This window comes from Saccopteryx leptura, chromosome 2 (assembly GCF_036850995.1).
Source record: "Saccopteryx leptura isolate mSacLep1 chromosome 2, mSacLep1_pri_phased_curated, whole genome shotgun sequence".
Taxonomy (NCBI): Eukaryota; Metazoa; Chordata; class Mammalia; order Chiroptera; family Emballonuridae; genus Saccopteryx; species Saccopteryx leptura.
In genome coordinates, this window is record NC_089504.1 from 225,558,868 (window position 1) to 225,579,734 (window position 20,867).

General features: G+C 41.2%; 1 protein-coding gene across 1 annotated transcript in view; it reads left to right on the forward strand.

Moving 5' to 3' along the window:
* The window catches only part of PAXBP1 (PAX3 and PAX7 binding protein 1), a 43,463-nt gene extending 24,376 nt beyond the window's left edge, over window positions 1-19,087 (forward strand). Inside the window, exons 9-18 of the mRNA XM_066370326.1 lie at window positions 2,838-2,937; window positions 3,022-3,137; window positions 4,823-5,022; window positions 6,594-6,738; window positions 7,581-7,702; window positions 9,678-9,754; window positions 10,144-10,210; window positions 13,595-13,741; window positions 16,572-16,726; window positions 18,838-19,087. Of these exons, the coding sequence (XP_066226423.1) occupies window positions 2,838-2,937; window positions 3,022-3,137; window positions 4,823-5,022; window positions 6,594-6,738; window positions 7,581-7,702; window positions 9,678-9,754; window positions 10,144-10,210; window positions 13,595-13,741; window positions 16,572-16,726; window positions 18,838-18,955 (1,247 nt within the window). The 3' untranslated portion in view covers window positions 18,956-19,087. The remainder of the gene's footprint in view (window positions 1-2,837; window positions 2,938-3,021; window positions 3,138-4,822; window positions 5,023-6,593; window positions 6,739-7,580; window positions 7,703-9,677; window positions 9,755-10,143; window positions 10,211-13,594; window positions 13,742-16,571; window positions 16,727-18,837) is intronic.
* The last annotated feature ends 1,780 nt before the right edge of the window (window positions 19,088-20,867 follow it).

Here is a 20,867-nt window from a genome sequence, read left to right on the forward strand (position 1 = left end):
ATTTAGTAAGTCAGTTGATACCTACATTTCTTGAAATACTAGTGTAAAAATGTAGAAATTGAATTTATATTCCTTTCACTGTGTTATGGAAAACCAAAATTAATTGGAAACCTCTTATTAAATAATTTAGCTGAGACTATTTAACCAGACGTTTTTTAAACTTTTAAATTCCTCTTTTTCCATTGCCCTCCATATTGTTGGGTGCTTTCATAGGAATTGTCTTAGCGTGGGGTTCTTGTTAGGTTTTTTTATCATCTCTTTGTTCCCTGTGTCAGCAGTTCTCAGTGAAAGTGCACATCAGATTACCCCTGATCGTAACTTAAAGTGCAGATTTCCTGATCCTTTCCCCAGAGATCCTTGCTAGGTCTTGGATGGTGTCGAATAACCTGCATGTTAAACAACCACCACAAGCCATCCAAGTGCAAAGGGCTCTGAACATAATGCTTTGTCATGTGAGGTCCCTGAGAGAGCAGCCTCCTGTGTGCTGGGCGGTTCTAGAGCATCATCAGGAGGTGGCGCTGTGGCCCTAGGGCTGAGTCAGACTCAGACACGAGCCATGTGAGTGGCTCGGACTTTTATTTTTGCCACCTATGTTTAAAGTGGAGTGTTGCTGTCTTGGGCACCTAGATGACGAGAGCATCCCTCCAAGAGCACTTGATCCAGGCAGAGTACAGGTAACTGTTACACCTATGAAGGGAAGCTATTTCCTTTTCACTTAAATGGTTTGTGTGAACCGTGCATTTCATCAAATACCCTTTTCTGTTTATAATCTGCTCTTTATAATTTGGAGCTGTTACATGAAATTAGAAGTAGGGGTTGAATGATGATGTCTATTACTTAGATTGAGAGTTGGAAAGAAATTGAAAGATAATGGGTGAAAAATACTGCCCTAGAGGAAGTACTCATTAATTGCTAAAGATGTGAGGAAAATTACACATGGACCCTGAAATACCAATTCCATTTCTGATCTTTTTATAATGAAACAAAATGCCTGGGAGCCATCTCTTGAGATTAAACACTACACAGTTACTGCCTATAGTTCTTAAAGAAGTGGAGGCTGTCATTTAAGCCATCAACTCTCCTATCTCCCTCTATATGCATTTTATAAAATCAGAAATATGGCAACATTTTAAACATGTCTTATATAATAAATATTCTTTTAATTTTTTCATGAAGGAGACCTTTAAAGAGGCAGGAATTGTTTTTTGTAGTGTGGGACTTTAGCTAATTCATCTATAGTGTGCAGTGAACTCACATTTGAGGTAAAGCTGAGCATCTCCTGTACTATACTAATCTTTCTTTATATGTTATGAACGCTGAAACATCCTTTCTAATGTCTGAGCTATTTTTAAATATGAATGGAAAACTAAAAAAAATTCAACTTTAAAAAGTAATTGGGTCTCAGATAGTTAGATGCTGCAGTATAGAGGGCTAATACTTGTTTTTATTTTTCCTTTGCTGCTGTTGGTGACACATTTCAGGGGAAAAAATATATGCACGTCTTTCTTGCATTTTGCCTGTGAATTCCCCTTTTACTGTCCCTTGGGTTGTTTTCTACCAGTGGCTACACCATACATAGTAGGTCCTCAAATAACATAGTGTTACAGCATTGATGAGATGCCTAAGAACTTAGTTCGTTTATATTGATTAAACCTTAGGTAAAGTTGGTTCCATTATACGTTTTGCTCACAGTCACGGAACCAATGGACGATGTTGGTGAGGACTCACTGTGTTACAGAATGTCTTCATGCTGTGGAAATGGGGGAAGGAGTGCAGTTAGACGTTTCCCCCCTCCTCCTACTACCTAAGGTGGGAGAAAGAGAATGGGGTCAGAGAAAAGACCCTGAGACACTAACAATCTTGGGGCCTCCAACAAAGGAGTTGAATTTTTGCCTAGCTAGCTGATGGAGGTGGCTTCATTAGACAGCTCCCAGCTGTGTCCACAGAACATCCAGTCTTTTATATGAGGTAGCTCACAGTCATCAGAGAGCAACATAAGCAATAGAACCAAAGGGACAGAAGAAAGTGCAAGTGGCAGGTCACACATAACTGATGTCCTCAGGGAGGTAACAGAGGATCTCCCACACGAAAGATGGGTAGGGGACAACACTGTAGGAAAGGAATAGTCTGAGGACAAGAACCACCTCTTGGAAACTAAAACTATGGCAACTGAATTGTAAACTTAAATAGGCAGGTTGGAAGCCAAAGCTAAAATATTGTCCTAGAAAGTTAAAAAAGAGATGTGGAAAACAGGAAAAGGAAAGAGGCAATTGTGCTTCAAAATAGTATTTGAGAAAGCCCAAGTTGGTCCCATTCAGATGGGTTTTCAGTTTACAGGTTGATTTTTCCCTTGATCTAAAAATAGTAACAGTGAATTTTTATAAAGCAAGATAAGAATAAAAGAAGTTATACAATTCCTGCAACGAAGCTGTTTTCTCATCCTACTATGTTTCTTTTCTGTCATTTCATATCAACACGTGATGTTTAAGTTCTTAAAAAAATATTCTATTATTTTCCCTTTGCATGGGGGTAATGTAGATTTTTAATTTATTTGGTTGTCATGATAGCATCAACTTCTGTAACTTAGACATAAAAATAGTGATTAAGTCCAGTTGCATTTATAAAGGGTGGTTTAACTTATTTTTCTACTCCTTTTTGTGGGAACACAGAATAGTACTGAGAATTGCTCTAAACCAGAAAGCACTCTGGTTTACCAATTATGGCAGAGCCCTGCTGTTGAGATTAGCAAGCAGTCTATCAATATGGCTTATTCTGTGCAACTCTTTCCTCAGGATTGTTGAAGAAGGTTTTTAATTGTAACCATTATTGTTTTGCAGATAAAGCTCTGATGGCACCAAATCTAGATTCCTTTGGACGGGATCGGGCCCTGTATCAAGAGCATGCGAAACGGCGGATTGCAGAGCGGGAGGCCAGGAGGTAATTGGAAGTGCTTGCTGCGGGGTGGCTTGTGCAGGGCACGTCTTGCTTACCTGGTTTGAGAACTCGATGTTTGTTATTTAGGACTCGTCGTCGTCAGGCCAGAGAACAAAGCGGTAAGATGGCAGATCACCTTGAAGGCCTTTCCAGTGACGATGAAGAAACTTCCACGGATACTACAAATTTCAACCTGGAAAAAGGTCAGACATTTATTTGGAAATGAGATTCGTTGTCAGTTTGGTTTCTGCTGGGGTATGGTTTTTACCATAAAGTGACGGTTTAAAGGTTTGTGGCCTCGGTGTTAGAACTGGGCACTTTTTTCCTGATTAGAAACACTTACACCCATTTTTACTACTGAGTTCTCAAAAACAGTAATAACCTCTTGTCATGGGGTTTGTTCAGTACTTACATAATAAATGATACTACTCTTCAGTGTCGTAGAATTTTAACTGAACAAAAATGTGTTCGATGCCGCGGCAGCTGCCTGGTCTGGGAAGGTGAGTGTGGAGTGGAGCACGCAGCCCTCTGGAGTGTCCTGATCACCGTGCTCCACCAAGAGGAGTAGTGGTACTGTGATGGGCCAGGCATTTCCAGAGCATCCCCAAACAGAGGTTTTCATTGCTCACCATCAGCTCGAATTGTTTGGAATTACACTGGCTGCAAGCCTTTTGCAACTGAGTTGCAGAAGCCTATTTTTCTTCCCCTTTTTTATAGTGAACGTTTCTAAACATATAAAAAATTTGAAATAACGCAGCGATCTCATGTACCTGTCACCCAGATTCATCAGTTCTTACCGCCATCTAACCAAGTGTTGCTGAACCATTTGAAAGTAACCTACAGACATCATGACACTTGTTGCTCAGGACTTTATTGTTTGTCTCCTTAAAACGAGGATCATCACAGTACATTGTCGTACCTAACAACTTAATTTCTCAATACTGTGTCTGTATCCAGTTTTTCTCAGGAGCAACTTCCAAAGTATTTTGATAGCTTTTTGTGGGTTATTCTGTATTTTCCAAACCAGGAAGCACACAAGGCTCCTGCCCTGCATTTGGTTGTTATGCCTTTTTGTCTAGAATTAATGAGTGTCCATGAGCACCTGACACACACACTCCTGTTATTTGTTTATTTAAAGCATTAACTTTTTGAAGAGACCAGGCCACTTGTCTTGCAGAATGTCCAATGTTCTAGATTTATCTGTCTCTTCTTCATGGTATTAGTTAGTTCTTCCATTCACTGTTTTTGTTGTAAACTGAAATTTAGGTCTGAAACCTTGTTTAGATTGAGGTTATTTTTCTTTTTTTATTTTTTTGGCACGAATACTCTATACAAAATGCCGTTTGTTGCTGCATAATAACAGATGACAACTGTTAGCTGGTCCCACTATTAGTGATGTTAAAATTGGTTTTGAGAAGTAGGTTGTCACAACTAGGTCTCTCCACAATAAAGATTGCCCTTTCCCCAGTCGTCTGGGGGCATCAAATGACCTTTCACTTAGAGATCCTAACATCTGTTGCTGATTCTTGTCTGTGTGTGGTACATGTGTGTGCACATGTGTTACTGATGAGTGGTTTGTGTCCTGAAGAGTGAGCTGCAGGTTGGTGCATTGTGTAATTACAGCTAATACACCATGATAACGGAAATTTGAACTGAATTGTTGGGAGACAAGTGTTAATTAAACTGTAACAAAATGGTTCACATTGAAACTGTGCAAAAGAGAGGTGCACTTTCCATTGAAACCTAAACTTACCTGTCTATCCTTTCTTTTACATTGTGATGAACAGTTATGACTTAATTAGCCTGTCTTACTGATAGGCTGAAAGTACTGAGCTGTGTGTTTTCTAGGACATGCTAAATGGTGGCTCTCTGTGGGTCTTGTTTTCAGATCGCATTTCAAAAGAATCCAGCAAGGTTTTCGAGGATGTCCTGGAGAGTTTCTATTCAATCGACTGTATTAAATCACAGTTTGAAGCCTGGCGTTCAAAATACTATGAATCCTACAAGGATGCTTACATTGGCCTTTGTTTGCCAAAGTTGTTCAACCCCCTCATACGGCTGCAGCTTCTCACCTGGACTCCTCTTGAGGTGAGTGGCTTCTAACACTGTTAAAAAGCCATATAACAGCCTGACCAGGTGGTGGCGCTGTGGATAGAGTGTTGGACTCCAACGCTGAGGACCCAGGTTCGAAACCCCGAGCTCAGCAGCTTGAGCGTGGGGTCCTTGCCTTGAAGCCCTAGGATGCTGGCTTGAGCAAGGAGTCACTTGCTGTGCTGGCGCCCCCTGGTCAAGGCACATATGAGAAAGCAATCAATGAACAACTAAAGAGCTGCAACAAAAAGTCAATACTTCTCATCTCTCTTCCTTCCTGTCTGTCTCAAAAATAAATAAATAAGTTCATATAACATGATGCCCAAGTCATTTTAACTCAAAGTTACAGTGTGCCTGGCCACATGGTTCAGTTGGTTAGAGCATTGTCCTGAAGTGCAGAAGTTGCCAGTTTGAACCCTCGTCAGGGCACGTACAGGAACAGATTGATGTTTTTCTCTCTCTCTCTCCCTCTCCCTCCCTCTCCCTCTCTCTGTCTCTCTCTGTCTCTCCCTCTATCTCTCTCTCTCTCTCTCTCTCCCTCTCCCTCTCCCTCTCCCTCTCTCCCTCTCTCTCTCTCCCCCTTTCTCCTCTCCCTCTCTCCCCCTCCCCCTTTCTTACTTGCTAAAATCAATAAATGAGAAATTATTTAAATTTTAAAAGCTAGAGATGTAAGCTTAAGCAAAATATTTTTCCACGGAGAGAGTGCCCAGAGCTACATTAACACCGATTGTAGCTGGCTGTGTCATAAGTCAGTGGTAATGGAATTGGGACCGCGAGACAAATGGGTGAATTTAGGAGGCGGGATTAGTGGGACCTGTTGGCCACATAATATAAGAGACTGGAATTTAAGATACAGTTTTGGAAGTTACCAACCTACAGATGGGGCTGTGGGCATGAATGAGGTTGTCTGGGTGGTATGTGTAAACTATAAGGCAAAGAGGGTTGATATTGAAGCCCTGGAAATGACTAGAAAAAGATGTAGCTCTAGACCAGGGGTCTCAAACTCAACTCAGCATGTGGGCCGCAGAGCAAGATGCTAGAGAAATGAAAAATACAAGTAGGCCCCTAGGCTTTCTTAATTTTATCCAAAATATTTTGAACTTCGTGGATTAGTCTGCGGGCCGCACAAAATTGTTCGGCGGGCCACGAGTTTGAGACCCCTGCTCTAGACCATTCAGGTCCCGGCTCACTGTAGCGCTGTGCCAGACCCATGGTATTTCCCTGTGCACATGTGTCTTCATGTACAGTAAGGGTTTGAGGGGAACATGTGTGCACACTGGAGTTCTCCTTTCCTCCTCTGCCCACAGCTTTTAGAGGCCCAGCCTCTCTGAACTCTGTCCCCGCCCTGACCCCCTGACGGGCAGTTCACCTCATCCGTCCCCGTCAGGGTCTCAATCCCATTCTGCCTGTGGTGCACTGTTTGAAAAGACACTTTTCCTCTATTCTGTCCAGTTTTGATGTGTTTATGACTAAAGGTTAAATCCAGATCTCGGTACTCTTATCATGGCTAGAGACATCGGCAGCCTCCATTTTAAATGTGTTTCAGTCACCTTCTTAATCTTCTGTAGGCCAAATGCCGGGACTTTGAGAGCATGCTGTGGTTTGAGTCTCTGCTGTTTTATGGCTGTGAGGAGCGGGAGCAAGAGAGGGACGATGTGGACGTGGCACTGCTGCCCACCATCGTGGAGAAGATCATCCTCCCTAAACTAACAGGTGGGGTCTTGGAGCAACATTCGCACACATTGGCGTTCTCAGATCTGGTTTTAGGGTTTTAATTACAGCATATTTCCTCATAGATATTATGTTATAAATGATAAAGTTCCCACTGGGCCCAGAGGTAGCGAAAGGGTAAATACCTGTCTCTTACCATGAGACTTGAGGACCACCTTGGGGTGGGCCTGGAATTGGGGGCAGTAATGGATCTATGGGAGAATTTTAGAGACCCTTAAAAACTGCCTGAAACAAAACAGATTTGGGGGCATGTGCGTATTTCTGTGGAGTTTCATTACTTTCATCAATTTCTCATGAGAGATTACAAAATCACTGATACAGGAACAAATTTGAAGTATTAAACTTAAGTTTCAAGTTTAATTAGAAATTCTTGGTGCTGGGTTTATATTTCTTAGGATATGAAGTCTTCTTTTCCTCTCTTTATTTTCGCTGACTAGAGGAAAATAGAGGAATATATTAATTCATGAGGATTTTCCTTAGCAACAATGAATGAAAATAACCTCATTGCCCGTGCCCTGCAGATGTGGGGTGATTTTCCCCTGGCCTGATCTCCTTCTTTCCTGCCTCCACTGTGCCTTATGGCTAGGCATCTCTGGTGGCTCAGGAAATCTTTTTCTATTTAAAAAAAAGAAGAAAAAATGAGTAATCTATCCCCTGTCCACATTTGCCTAATACTCAGCATTCCTACAGTTAATTGGACCAAGGCTTATACTGAAGAGAAAGAAAAAGAAAATCAGCATCTATGCATTGAGGACTGCTTGACATCAGATTTAAGTCAGCTGCAGTTACCTCTGTATCAACATGGTCTGCCTTTTTCTTCACAGTGATAGCTGAGAACATGTGGGACCCTTTTTCTACAACACAGACTTCAAGAATGGTTGGAATTACATTAAAATTAGTAAATGGATATCCTTCAGTAGTGAATGCAGAAAACAAAAATACACAGGTAATTTAATTACTGTCTATGAAAGGTTCTTGTTTTTTTGCTTTTTCTCCATCCTTTTACAAATAAGCAAGAGTTTAGAGAATGAGAGGTTATGTTCTAAGTCAGCCAGAAGATCCGAGTCTCCCACTTGAATCATCTGGTCCTTTAGAAAGCCTGAAATAGGCCCTGGCCGGTTGGCTCAGCGGTGGAGCGTCGGCCTGGCGTGTGGGGGACCCGGGTTCGATTCCCGGCCAGGGCACGTGGGGGAAGCGCCCATTTGCTTCTCCACCCCCACCCCCTCCTTCCTCTCTGTCTCTCTCTTCCCCTCCCGCAGCCGGGGCTCCATTGGAGCAAAAGATGCCCGGGCCCTGGGGATGGCTCCTTGGCCTCTGCCCCAGGCGCTGGAGTGGCTCTGGTCGCGGCAGAGCGACGCCCCGGAGGGGCAGAGTGTCGCCCCTGGTGGGCGTGCCAGGTGGATCCCGGTCAGGCGCATGTGGGAGTCTGTCTGACTGTCTCTCCCCGTTTCCAGCTTCAGAGAAATGCAAGGAAAAAAAAAAAAAGAAAGCCTGAAATAGACAAAATTTGAGATTAAACTTTTTCGTTTTAAAGGATCTACATGGAAGAATGCTATAACGAGCCTCGGCAGCCTCTCAGTCTTACTGGCCTCACTCTTTGCACCACCCACCCTAACTCCCAGTCAGACTAATCTCAAATACCCCTGTAAGAACTGTATTTTTTAGAAAAAAGGGAAATGTGAAACTACTAGAAGGGGTATTAATTTATAATTTAAGTGCTAAAACATTTAAATAGTATGTAAAACAACTAAATATTGTTTTATAACTGGTTTCCAAACTTCCGATTGCTATTGTCCCTCATCGGACATTCCTATGAGCTGTTTAGGAGGAGGAACGGTATTCTTTACCCATGTCACATTCCAGTGATGACATTTTGAGAAGAACCAGATTGTGTGTCTGATCTTAACTCTTTACGTGGTAGAGCAGGGGTCTCAAACTCTACTCAGCATGTGGGCTGCAGAGCAAGATCACAGCCGTTCGGCGGGCCGCACTAGGTCTACAAAAGGCAACTGTTACGCAACACTTTTCTCGCTGCAGTTGAAAACAAAATCAGTACAAGCACAATCGTACATGCAGTTTACTCAGTGTCACAAAACGACCAGAAACTGTAGTTCGCATCACAACTGCTGTTAACTAAGCTAATATCTAGCTAGGATGCTAGAGAAATGAAAAATACAAGTAGGCCCCTAGGCTTACTTAATTTTATCCAAAATATTTTGAACTTCGTGGATTAGTCTGCGGGCCGCACAAAATTGTTCGGCAGGCCGCGAGTTTGAGACCCCTGTGGTAGAGTGAGGGTTAAAAGGTTTCTGAATGGCTTTACTGCTTGTTGAAGGATGAACTAATTTAATAGTAGATATTAAAGACCTTAGGGGCCCTGGCCAGTTGGCTCAGTGGTGTAGCTTCGGCCTGGCGTGCAGGAGTCCCGGGTTCGATTCCCAGCCAGGGCACACAGGAGACATGCCAATCTGCTTCTCCACCCCTCCCCCTCTCCTTCCTCTCTGTCTCTCTCTTCCCCTCCCGCAGCTGAGGCTCCATTGGAGCAAAGTTGGCCCGGGTGCTGAGGATGGCTCTGTGGCCTCTGCCTCAGGTGCTAGAATGGCTCTGATTGTGGCAGAGCAACGCCCTAGATGGGCAGAGCATCACCCCCTGCTGGGCATGCCGGGTGGATCCTGGTCAGGCGCATGCGGGAGTCTGTCTGACTGCCTCCCCGTTTCCAACTTCAGAAAAATACCAAAAAAAAAAAAAAAAAAAAGAACTTAGGGCTTTCAGAGATAGAAGTGATATATTTGTGAAGACTGTTCACTCAAAATTGGATACTTAATTCTAGGATTTGGAATATGGCTTATTTTTATTTAAAATTTTTTTAGTTTATCACAACCCATATTACAATGTGATTTTTTTTTTTTTAATCTCTCTAGGTTTACCTAAAAGCACTTTTATTGAGAATGAGAAGAACTTTAGATGATGATGTATTCATGCCCTTATATCCCAAAAAGTAAGTAAATCCTAAGAACACGAAAGACAATAATAGTTTTTGTTATCTTCCAGAGAAGGTTTTTTATATTCTGGAAAAACTAATGGTAGCAGTAGCTTGAAATGTGAACTCTACTTCTGTAGTGTAGCCATGCAGCCAGAAGAGCCCAGCTCAGTGGGTAAATGTGCCCTTGAGCAGAATAGAGCAGTGATGCTCTCTGTTCTCCTTAGTATCTCAGAATAAATCTCCATTGCTTTCTGGGCCTGTTATCTTCTCTAGACTATCATCATTTGAAATTTTTAAAAAGTTAAGCTTGATTCTTTTGTTTACTCATTTTACTTGTAGAAACACTCTGAAAGCATGTGGTACTTAGATATAAGACATTTGAACATGCTGTGTTTTTCTTTCAGTGTATTAGAAAATAAAAACTCTGGGCCTTATTTGTTTTTTCAACGGCAGTTTTGGTCTTCAGTTAAGGTATGTATCTATAGGGTATCTAAGACTTCAGCTTGCTTAACTTTATATGTTATGTTTTGAAAAGTATTTTTATGTTTGATTAACTACATAGGCTTATTCTAAAAGTTTATACAGGATTGATGTTACCATAGGAAAAAAAATGAATTCTGAGTTCCAGGTCTAAGCTAGTCAGAAAATGCCTTGCTAAACCACTGTTTAAAAAAAAAAAAATAGTGTGCCAGGTGCTCTTCTAAGTTTTGGGAACACCACACTAAGGTAGAAGTGGAGCCTTCGTGGAGTGTGCCATCCATCACCAGACAGGCAGGAACCAGTGAGCCCAGGTGTGGGAGGGATTTGTGGCAGTGAGGAGCTATTGAGGGGGTCACAGAGAGCCTGACTGGTAAGCCACCAGAGAGCCCCTTTCACTCTATGGAAGTGGGGTTTGGGTTATTAGACCAGAGGGCTCAATAGGAGTTGGCCCTGAGCGGGGTGGGGGTGGGGCTCACTGAATTGCTGAGAAAAGTCAGGATGGCTTGATTAGGGAAGGTGAGACAGAAGCCACTAGGTCATGTGGAAAACTTGAGTCTTTATCCTTAAATTTATATGAGGCTACAGAAGGAATACAGAAGGATTTGTAGGTATAATTTACTCTTTTTAGTGGATAGTCCTGTCAGTTTTCATGAATCAGTCGTGTAATCACTACCCAAATCAAGATATATAATGCTTCCGTTGTCCCCCCAAATCCCCCACTCCCCTTTGTAGTCAAGCCCTCCCTGCAGCCTGGCACCCCTCTTTATGGTCCTATGGTTTTCTTTGCAGGAATGTCTCATGGATGGAGTTACATAACTGAGAGCCTTTCAAGTCTGGCTGTATTCACTTAACAATGCATTTGAGATTTATCTGTGTTGTGTGTTACCAGGACTTCATTTCTTCTTACTGCTGAGTAGTGTTCCATTGTTCAGTGGAGATACCGCAGTTTCTTTGTTTTTTAATTGATTCCTCAGTTGAGGGTTATTTGGTTTCCATTTTGGGCTAATGATGAATAAAGCTTCCGTGATGGTTTGCACACAGGTTATTCTGGGTATATTTCCCTTTCACTTGGATAAATAACTGAGCCAAGCTGTTTTCCAAAACAGCAATAACTAGTGTTCTGGTTACTCAGTTACGCCACATTCTTACCACTCACCACTCTTGTTACTGTCAGAGGTTTCATTGTTTTATTTGTGAAGTTGTCTGTTAGGTATGTGTTAGTATGTCATGGTTTTTTGTGTTTTTTTTTACCTTTTTTTTTTTTTTTTTTTTTTTCATTTTTCTGAAGCTGGAAACGGGGAGAGACAGTCAGACAGACTCCCCCATGCGCCTGACCGGGATCCACCCGGCACACCCACCAGGGGCTACGCTCTGCCCACCAGGGGGCGATGCTCTGCCCATCCTGGGCGTCGCCATATTGCGACCAGAGCCACTCTAGCGCCTGAGGCAGAGGCCACAGAGCCATCCCCAGCGCCCGGGCCATCTTTGCTCCAATGGAGCCTTGGCTGCGGGAGGGGAAGAGAGAGACAGAGAGGAAAGCGCGGCGGAGGGGTGGAGAAGCAAATGGGCGCTTCTCCTGTGTGCCCTGGCCGGGAATCGAACCCGGGTCCTCCGCACGCTAGGCCGACGCTCTACCGCTGAGCCAACCGGCCAGGGCCTGTCATGGTTTTAATATACAGTAGTTCCCTAGTTACTGATGATGCTAAACAGGGTTTCTAGTGCTTATTTGCCATCTGCATATGTAGTTTGGTAAAGTGTCTGTTCAAATCTTTTGCCCATTTTTCAATACTGGGTTTTCTTCTTGAGCTTGAGTTCTAGATTCTGGATGTCAGTCCTTCATCAGGTACGTGATTTGCAAAGGTTCTCCTTTTCCAGTCTATGTCTTGTCTTCATTCTCTTAACAGTCCATAAAAGCACAGAAGTTCTTAATTTTGATGGAATCCAGTTTTTTGCTTTTTCCTGTCATGGTTTGTGTTTAGGTGTTCTTTGTCTAACAGAAGGTCACCAAGTTTTTCTCTCATCCTAGAAATTTTATAGTTTTAGGTTTTACATTTAATTTGTGCTCTGTTTTGAGTTACTTTCTATCTAGGGTGTGAGGCCTAGTTTGAAGTTAGTTTGTTTTAGCACTGTTCATTGAAAAGACTACCTTTATTGAATTGTTTTTGGATCTTTGCTGAAAGTAATTGACCATATATGGGTCATAGAAAGGTTTTTATAGCAGGAAAGTGGCAGGAAGAGATGACCTCTGGCTGCTATTTGGAGACAGTGGATTGAAGTAGGTAAGGACAGTAATGATGAAAATGGAAGTTAGTGTTTATTGTGTATTTAACTGAGAGCTAATCACTGTGTCACACGCTTCATCTAGATACCTTTTGAATCCTCACAGTAGCCCTTTGAGCTATTATTGTCACTCCACTGATGGGACAGTGAGGCACAGATACCTGCCCAGGCCATTCCAGTAGTCAGTGGCAGAGACAGACTCTGACTCAGGCTGGGCTGGCTCTTGAGCAGCTTCTCTCACCTGGGGTTTTGTTGAAGAAGTGCTACCTGGAGCACTGAGACGGCTGTGTGTGTGAGGAGTTCTCTTCTTCCCTTCACGTCCGGAATGGTACTGGCTGTGCGCTGTCCTGGAAAAGATAAGCTAGTTACACAGCATTTCTGTAGGTTTAGTTCTCTCAAGAACCCTCCCTGCTTGACAAAGACTGTCCCAGAGCTCTTGATCACCTGAGTAATTGCAGTGCCCAGAAAGAGATGGCAGTAGCTCAACTCAGGGAAGTTGTAGAGGGAACTGAGGGGTGCATGAAGATGGAGAGCCAAGAATGACATATATGCTTCTAGCCTAGCCAGTTGATTGGATAGTGTGACTAATTACGAGTTGAGAGATACTAGGAAACAGACATCTTTATGGTCGGATGGGCTAGGGACTTCCACTTTATAATAATGGTTTTCATTTTATCTGTGTGGATCTGAAGTAACTTGACATGTGCAGATCAAGTTCCTTGAGATCTGGGAAGCATCGAGTGTTGAAGTGAGGAAGAGTTTACATCTTTTCGGGAGGTCACTGGACCAACTAGCTTAGGCATGAATTGGAGTGGAAGGCATTTATCTAAGAAAGAGTACTTGCCCAGTAGTACTTGCTGTGATGATGGAAAATATTCTGTATTGGTGCTATCCAGTGCAGTATCCACTGGCTATATGTCATTATTTAAATTAACTTATTGCATTTAAATTAATTAAAATTTAAAATTCAAATGCTCAGTTCTAAGAAATATTTGGGCCCCGATTTCATAAGGTGTTTACTCTGTCGCTAACTTATTTTGTACCTCATTTAATTGCTTAACATTGCTTCTCACTATTTTTTTTTCTTCTTTCTAGCTATTAGGGAATTTTCTTCAATGGTACGGTATTTTTTCAAACAAAACTCTTCAGGAGTTATCAATAGATGGTTTATTAAATAGATACATCCTCATGGCTTTTCAGAATTCAGAATATGGAGATGACAGCATCAAAAAAGCCCAAAATGTAAGTTAAATGACACATATTTCAATGCACAAAGTTAAAATGAATAGTTTTCTTTGAAGAGAAATATGAGATTTTTACAGAAGCCCTTTTGATTATTGGACTTAGTGTGACAGTTACTTGCCTACCCAGGTCATTCTGGACCCTCACCCATTTTTTATGTAAAGATTTGTACTGTGTTGCCTGACCAGGCGATGGCGCAGAGGATAGAGCGTTGGACTGGGATGCCAAGGACCCAGGTATGAGACCCCCCCAAGGTCGCCAGTTTGAGCGCAGGCTCATTTGGTTTGAGCAAAACTCACCAGCTTAGACCCAATGTTGCTGGCTTAAGCAAGGGGTCACTCGGTCTGCTGAAGGCCCGCAGTCAAGGCACATTAGAGAAAGCAATCAATGAACAACTAAGCTGTCGCAATGCGCAATGAGAAACTAATGATTGATGCTTCTCATCTCTCCGTTCCTGTCTGTCCCTCTCTCTGACTCTCTCTCTGTCTCTGTAAAAATATTTTAAAAAATTAAAAAAAAAAAAGATTTGTACTGTCGTGCCAGACCAGGCAGTGGCGCAGTGGATAGTGTCGGACTGGGACATGGAGGACCCAAGTTCGAAACCCCAAGGTCACCAGCTTGAGCGCCGGCTCATCTGATTTGAGAAAGGGGTCACTCTGTCTGCTGTAGACCCCCATTCAAGGTACATATGAGAAAGCAGTCAGTCAACAACTAAGGTGATGCAATGAAGAATTGATTTTTATTTTTCTCCCTTCCTCTCTGTCCCTCTCTCTGTCTCTCTCTGTCCCCATCACAAAAAAAAAGATTTGTACTGTCATATGTGTGCTTCTATCTCTCTCTCTCTTTACCAGTATTTTTTTTTTTAAAGAGACAGAGAGAGAGTCAGAGAAAGGGATAGACAGGGACAGACAGACAGGAATGGAGAGATGAGAAGCATCAATCATTAGCTTTTTGTTGTGCATTGCGACACCTTAGTTGTTCATTGATTGCTTTCTCATATGTGCCTTGACTGCGGGCCTTCAGCAGATGGAGTAACCCCTTGCTCGAGCCAGCGACCTTGGGTCCAAGCTGGTGAGTTTTTACTCAAACCAGATGAGCCCGTGCTCAAGCTGGCGACCTCTGGGTCTTGAACCTGAGTCCTCGGCATCCCAGTCAGATGCTCTATCCACTGCGCCACCGCCTGGTCAGGCTATCTTTACCAGTATTTTGCAGCTCTTAATAATTTTAATTTCAGGATAATTTTTTAACATTTGAATGAATGCTGTTTTGAATGTTACTAAAGAAATAGTTTCTCATTTAGGAAATGATTTTTTAGCAAGAGAGAGAGGGAAAAGGACAGACAAAGGGAGAGAGATGAAAAATATTTCTGAAACAATCACAAAATGAAGGCAAACTTGGAAGTGTAGTGCAGTTTTTCTCCAATTGGAGTCTCTGACATGATCCCCCACTTCACTTGCATTGAGGTCTTGTCCTGTGGTCATGGGTATTCTTTTCCATGACTACAATGTAATCATCAGGGCTAGGAAGGTAATATTTATATGTTACTATAAACTGATCCGTAGGCCCATCTTCAAGTTTTGTCAGTTATCAAAAATTCCTGGAACATCTCTTGCATTTGTCATGTCTCTTCAGTCTCCTTTAATCTGGATGAGTTCCTCTGTCTCTTCTTGACCTTCATAACCTTGACATTATCTATGATGACAGACCATTTATTTTGTAGGTTGTTCCTCAGTTTGGGTTTGTCTGATACTCTCATTAGATTCAGATTTTGCATCTTTGGCAGGAATTACACCAGATTTCATTAGTGGCAGTCCCTTCAAGTTGACTTGTATGACTTTGTGACATGTCCTCTCATTTGGGGGGAGCACATTTTTGCTTTCTGGGACATGGTGCTCAGGCTCATGTGACTGGCTCAGCCCAGCCCCAGAAGCGTCATTTCTCTAAGCATCCCTCGTTCTCTCATGGGGCTCCTTCTCTGCACACATGGACCTATTCCCTATGCTGGGTGGCTCTCCCAGGGGGCATCAGCCTCCCCTCGCTGGGTGTGTGCTGCCACAGGCCTTCTTTGCCCCGCCCTGCTGAGGCTGCCCTCTGGTGTGCTCGTCTTCACCCCACCCTAGGCCAACACCTCTCCTCTGCCTGCGTGGTGCCTGCTGAAGCTTGTGTGGTGTGGGGAGGGGCTGCAGCTGATATTTACACTGCACGCATGCTAAATCAAAAGCTGCTGATAAAGGAGAACCAGTTCATTGAGGGCTTCTTGGAAGACTGGAGAGTGAAGCAATTCATTGTCAGTATTATGTCCTTAATGGATTTAAATATTGGAAAACTTATCTGGCTTTTGCTTTGAGTATCTATGTATTGAAGTAAAAATTCGTGTATATTAAGGAGGATTACATAGTTAATACAGGTTGAAGGGAATATCCTGTCAAAGTAATGAGTTATATCAGTAGTCCTCAACCTTTTTTTGGGCCACGGACCGGTTTAATATCAGAAAGTATTTTCACGGACCAACCTTTAGGGTGGGACAGATAAATGCATCATGTGACCGAGACAAGCGTCAAGAGTGAGTCTTAGACAGATGTAACAGGGAATCTGGTCATTTTTTAAAAATAAAACATTGTTCAGACTTAAGTATAAATAAAACGGAAATAATGTAAGTTATTTATTCTTTCTCTGCGGACCGCTACCGGTCCGTGGCCCAGGGGTTGGGGACCACTGAGTTATATAATCCCAGTAATAAGTCTTCTGAATCCAGTCTGCCCATCATCTAGACTCAGCTTTTAGACACTTCCATTTATTCTAATTGTTTTATTCTGCATCTTTTCCATAGGTAATCAATTGCTTTCCCAAGCAATGGTTCATGAGTCTGAAAGGAGAAAGAACAATTTCTCAGTTAGAAAACTTCTGTCGATACCTCGTACACTTAGCAGACACAATTTATAGAAACAGCATCGGATGCTCTGATGTGGAAAAAAGAAATGCAAGGTAATTATTTGTGATTGTGTAATGAAATTGTGATCTAGTCTTTACTTAGTGTTAGATTTAGTATTATGAAATGTTTTAAGTAGAGACATGTTTATATTTTAGTTCAAACTGTACATTGACTTGGTATTAATAAACATACCAAAAATACAAACTATTTCCTGGTTTTGTGATTGTACCTAATCTTTTTTAATAGGGTATTTATGAAGGCATTCAGAAAAGATTTCTGGTAAAGACCAGGCCTAAGGAGAATGATGGAGTCATTGTTTTTTGTCTCCTCTTTGAAAGAGCTAGGGAGATCTTGGGCTATCAGAGAAAGCCATGGGTCTTTGTCTTCGGAGGTTGGTTATATAGATAGAAACCCTGGAAGAGACAGTCAGTGAGACCCACGGTATACTAAAGGTTCTTTTCCAAATACTTGTGCTCTATGCTGAGGCTTTTTGCTTTTTTTATTATTATTACTATTGATTTTAGAGAGAAAGAGGAAGGGGGAGAGAGAGAAACATCGATTTGTTGTTCCACTTACTCATGCTTTTGTTGGTTGATCCTGTATGTGCCCTGACGGGTGATCGAACCCACTACCTCAGCCTGTTGGGACATTACTAACCAACTGAGCTACCAGCCAGGGCCTATGTTGGGGCTTCCTATTCATATCATAGATTAAAGGTCATCAGACAGGATTTTTTGGGAGTAGCTTATACATAATTTTTTATCAAAAGTTGCAGGGAAAGAATAAAGAAATTGTGAATATTAATTTGAATGTTTATGTTCTTTGGGGATAGATCTCTAGCATAAAATGTAAAAATAACTAGTTCGATTTGAAAGAATTTTCTTTTTAAACCTCTCATTTCATATAGTCTTCCTAATATAGTTTTGTTTTCACTTAGATCACACTATATACAAAAATGTTTAATTCTAAACCCCTATATAAAACCTATTTTTTCCTCATTCCTTTTCAATATAAAAGAACCTCATTTGCTAAAGAGAAAATTTGCTATATTTTATGATAAAATTAAAAACAAAGTTAGTAGTAAAGATTTTAGTTGTAAAAATTCTTTGGCCAGTTGTTTTGCTTTATGTTTTTTTATCTTTGGTGTCGGTTGTTACTTATTGGCACTAATGTTCTCAAGGTGTTGTATTGTCTTAAATAAGTTCTGTTCACTTTTTAACACTGTTTTTGTTTGGAGTTAAATATCAACAACCAATATTTACCTTCTACAGAAAAGAACATCAACACCTGCTGTGTGCAATGCACATAAAATAGGTTCCCTGTAGGCTGCAGTTTTACACAGTTGAATCCTTTCCTAAAAGGTACTTACCACAGTTTTGTAGAAAAGAGACAACTAATGCCACATTGTGTGCTGTTTCTCACAAGTGGTTCAAATTAAGTGTTAAACCTCAATCTGAAAGTGTGATTCCTGGACCAGCAGCAGCTAGCTGCATCACTTGGGAGCCTGGTTAGAAATGCATATCCTCAGGCCACCCCGTCCTACTGGATCAGAACTTTGGGGGTGGGGTCTGGGGAACTGTTTTAATAGCCCTCTTGTTCTGGTATTTGCTGATGTTTAAAGATGCTTAATGAGAGGGCAGAGTGACTTCCAGCAAGGATGACAGGAACACTCTTGGATTTAGAAGAGTGGAAATTGTGCTGGGTCTTGATGGTGGGTGAGGAATTACTCAGACATAATTGTGTTCCAGATTCTGAAAGAACTGAGACTCTGGTTTGGGAAGGAATGGGATCTGGTTTGGGAAGGAATGGGAGGCAGGGATCAGACATAGTTTGGAAATAAGTTGCTTTTTTTTACTTTTTGGGATATTGAAAATTACTGATCTGAATGAAATTTTAGAGCATTTTTGTTTTTTAAAATGGGTTCTCTGTCTCTAGGCTAGTCAGTTAAGCGTGCACAGTTTTGTTTTATATCGCTATATATATATATATACACACACATGCATATATATAAAATTTTATATGCTGTAGCTTATCTCTTTGTTTTCCTTTAAAAATAAATGTATGTTTGGAAAAATTCAAAAATGGTCATAAAGTCAATAACAGATTTTTCCTTGATGGTTTTGTACTAATTAATGAGATGCTGCTACATTTTTTTATTTTTTAGGGAAAACATAAAACAGATAGTGAAACTCCTTGCAAGTGTTCATGCTCTGGATCATGCTATGACTGTTGCCACTGACCACAATGTGAAAGAATTTAAGTCTTTGATTGAAGGAAAATAGATCTATGAGACTGAAAAGCCCTATTTGCTTTCATACCATTCCTGATGTACAAATTTTGTATATATGTAAAGTTTCTTAAACTGTAAAATAGTGATTCTTGTTTTAATACAACAAAGAATTATTAATACTCAATACTGTGTCATAAAATGCGATTTCTTCTAAATGAAAGGCATTCAAATTTTTTCTTGGAAGTTTATGAATGTTTTCCTTACTGCCTGTCATACTTTGTTTACAGAAGATTTCCTACGGTTACTCCAGTTAACCCTGTTAACTGTTCTCTGTAAACAGTGTGTAGTGTAAATTGTAATTATGCATATGGGTATTTATACACTGGGGAGTTACTTTCACACTGGAAATTTGTGGTGTTTTTCTACAAAGTAAGCCTTTTAACAGCAGAAACTTATTCTGTAGCATATTATTATAGGAAAACTACTACACTGTTGCAACAAAGGGCTGGCAAGTGGCCAAGTGGCCCTCACCTTTTGGTTAGCAGTTGCTATCACTGTAGCTGTGCTGCCTTACAACTGGGAGTGTGGACTTCACTGGATGACTGGTGAACTTTCTTGCTGGAGTCAGCATTGCAGTCAAATGTGGTTTTCGTGTGAACTCTAATATATGCAACACAGGTTTTTGAAAGAACATAAATGTTTAATTTTTTAAAATAATAGACCCACAACCTAACTGCATGGTTTTGGGCTGACTGTCCTATTTCATTCATGATTTTACTCCCTGACCAGCTTACACATTTATGCATTTGAATTACTAGCCTGTCATATTGAAAGTCCCACACATGTGAGTTACATATGCAATAAAGAACACACCTTGCTGATTGACCACACACCCGGGCAGTTTACTATCCCTGGTCTTCTACAATGTTCATACCACATTGTAAATACTCAGAGAACTTGTTTTAAAGTTTATGCTTTCTGATTCTGTGATTTTTCAAAAGAGGAACTTTTTGGAAATTAAGGACTATTGTTTGATAATCATATATGTAATTAAGCTTTAGCAAAGCATTAAATTAATTTTCAGTTATGTCCTTTGTTGTATTTGCTGGCGACTGATTTTAGTTACAGCATTTCAATGAGTCTAGTACAGTGAGACTACGAGCATGTGCACCCCTGGCCAAGTAGAATAATATTTAGAACAGCATCATGGACTCTAATTGCTCTGTCAATTTTATATTTATTGTGGAAACATGGTTTACATGTACATATTCATTCTGGATGAATTTTTTGTTACACCTTAGTGGCTTACTAAAAAGAATTAAAACCACTTATTTTCAACTTCAAAGGAGTAAAACATAGAAACATGTATATAGATGACATGACTTAAATATGTGTTTCCAGACCCATAGATCAGTGGTCCCCAACCTTTTTTGGGCCACGGACCGGTTTAATGTCAGAAAATATTTTCACAGACCGGCCTTTAGGGTGGGACGGATAAATGTATCATGTGACTAAGACAAGAGGCAAGCGTGAGTCTTAGACGGATGTAACAGAGGGAATCTGGTCATTTTAAAAAAATAAAACATTGTTCAGACTTAAGTATAAATAAAACGGAAATAATGAAAGTTATTTATTCTTTCTCTGCGGACTGGTACCAAATGGCCCATGGACCGGTACCAGTCGGCGGCCTGGGGGTTGGGGACCACTGCAGTAGATTGATTACTCTTCCTCTATCTGCTCTTAAGGACTCTCCAGGAAACTTTGGGAATTTTTATCCTATGAAGTCTATCAGGCTGTCGTTTCAGGACTGGGTTTGAACACCACATTAGGACCTTGATGTAAAGTGATTTTAGCATATACAAGTGGTTCTCACGTCTCAGCCAGAAAATTTGTGTTTCTCAAATAGCCGAAAGACATCCTTTCTTACAAAGGGAATTGTTAAAAGGTAGAGTCAGAAGGTGATG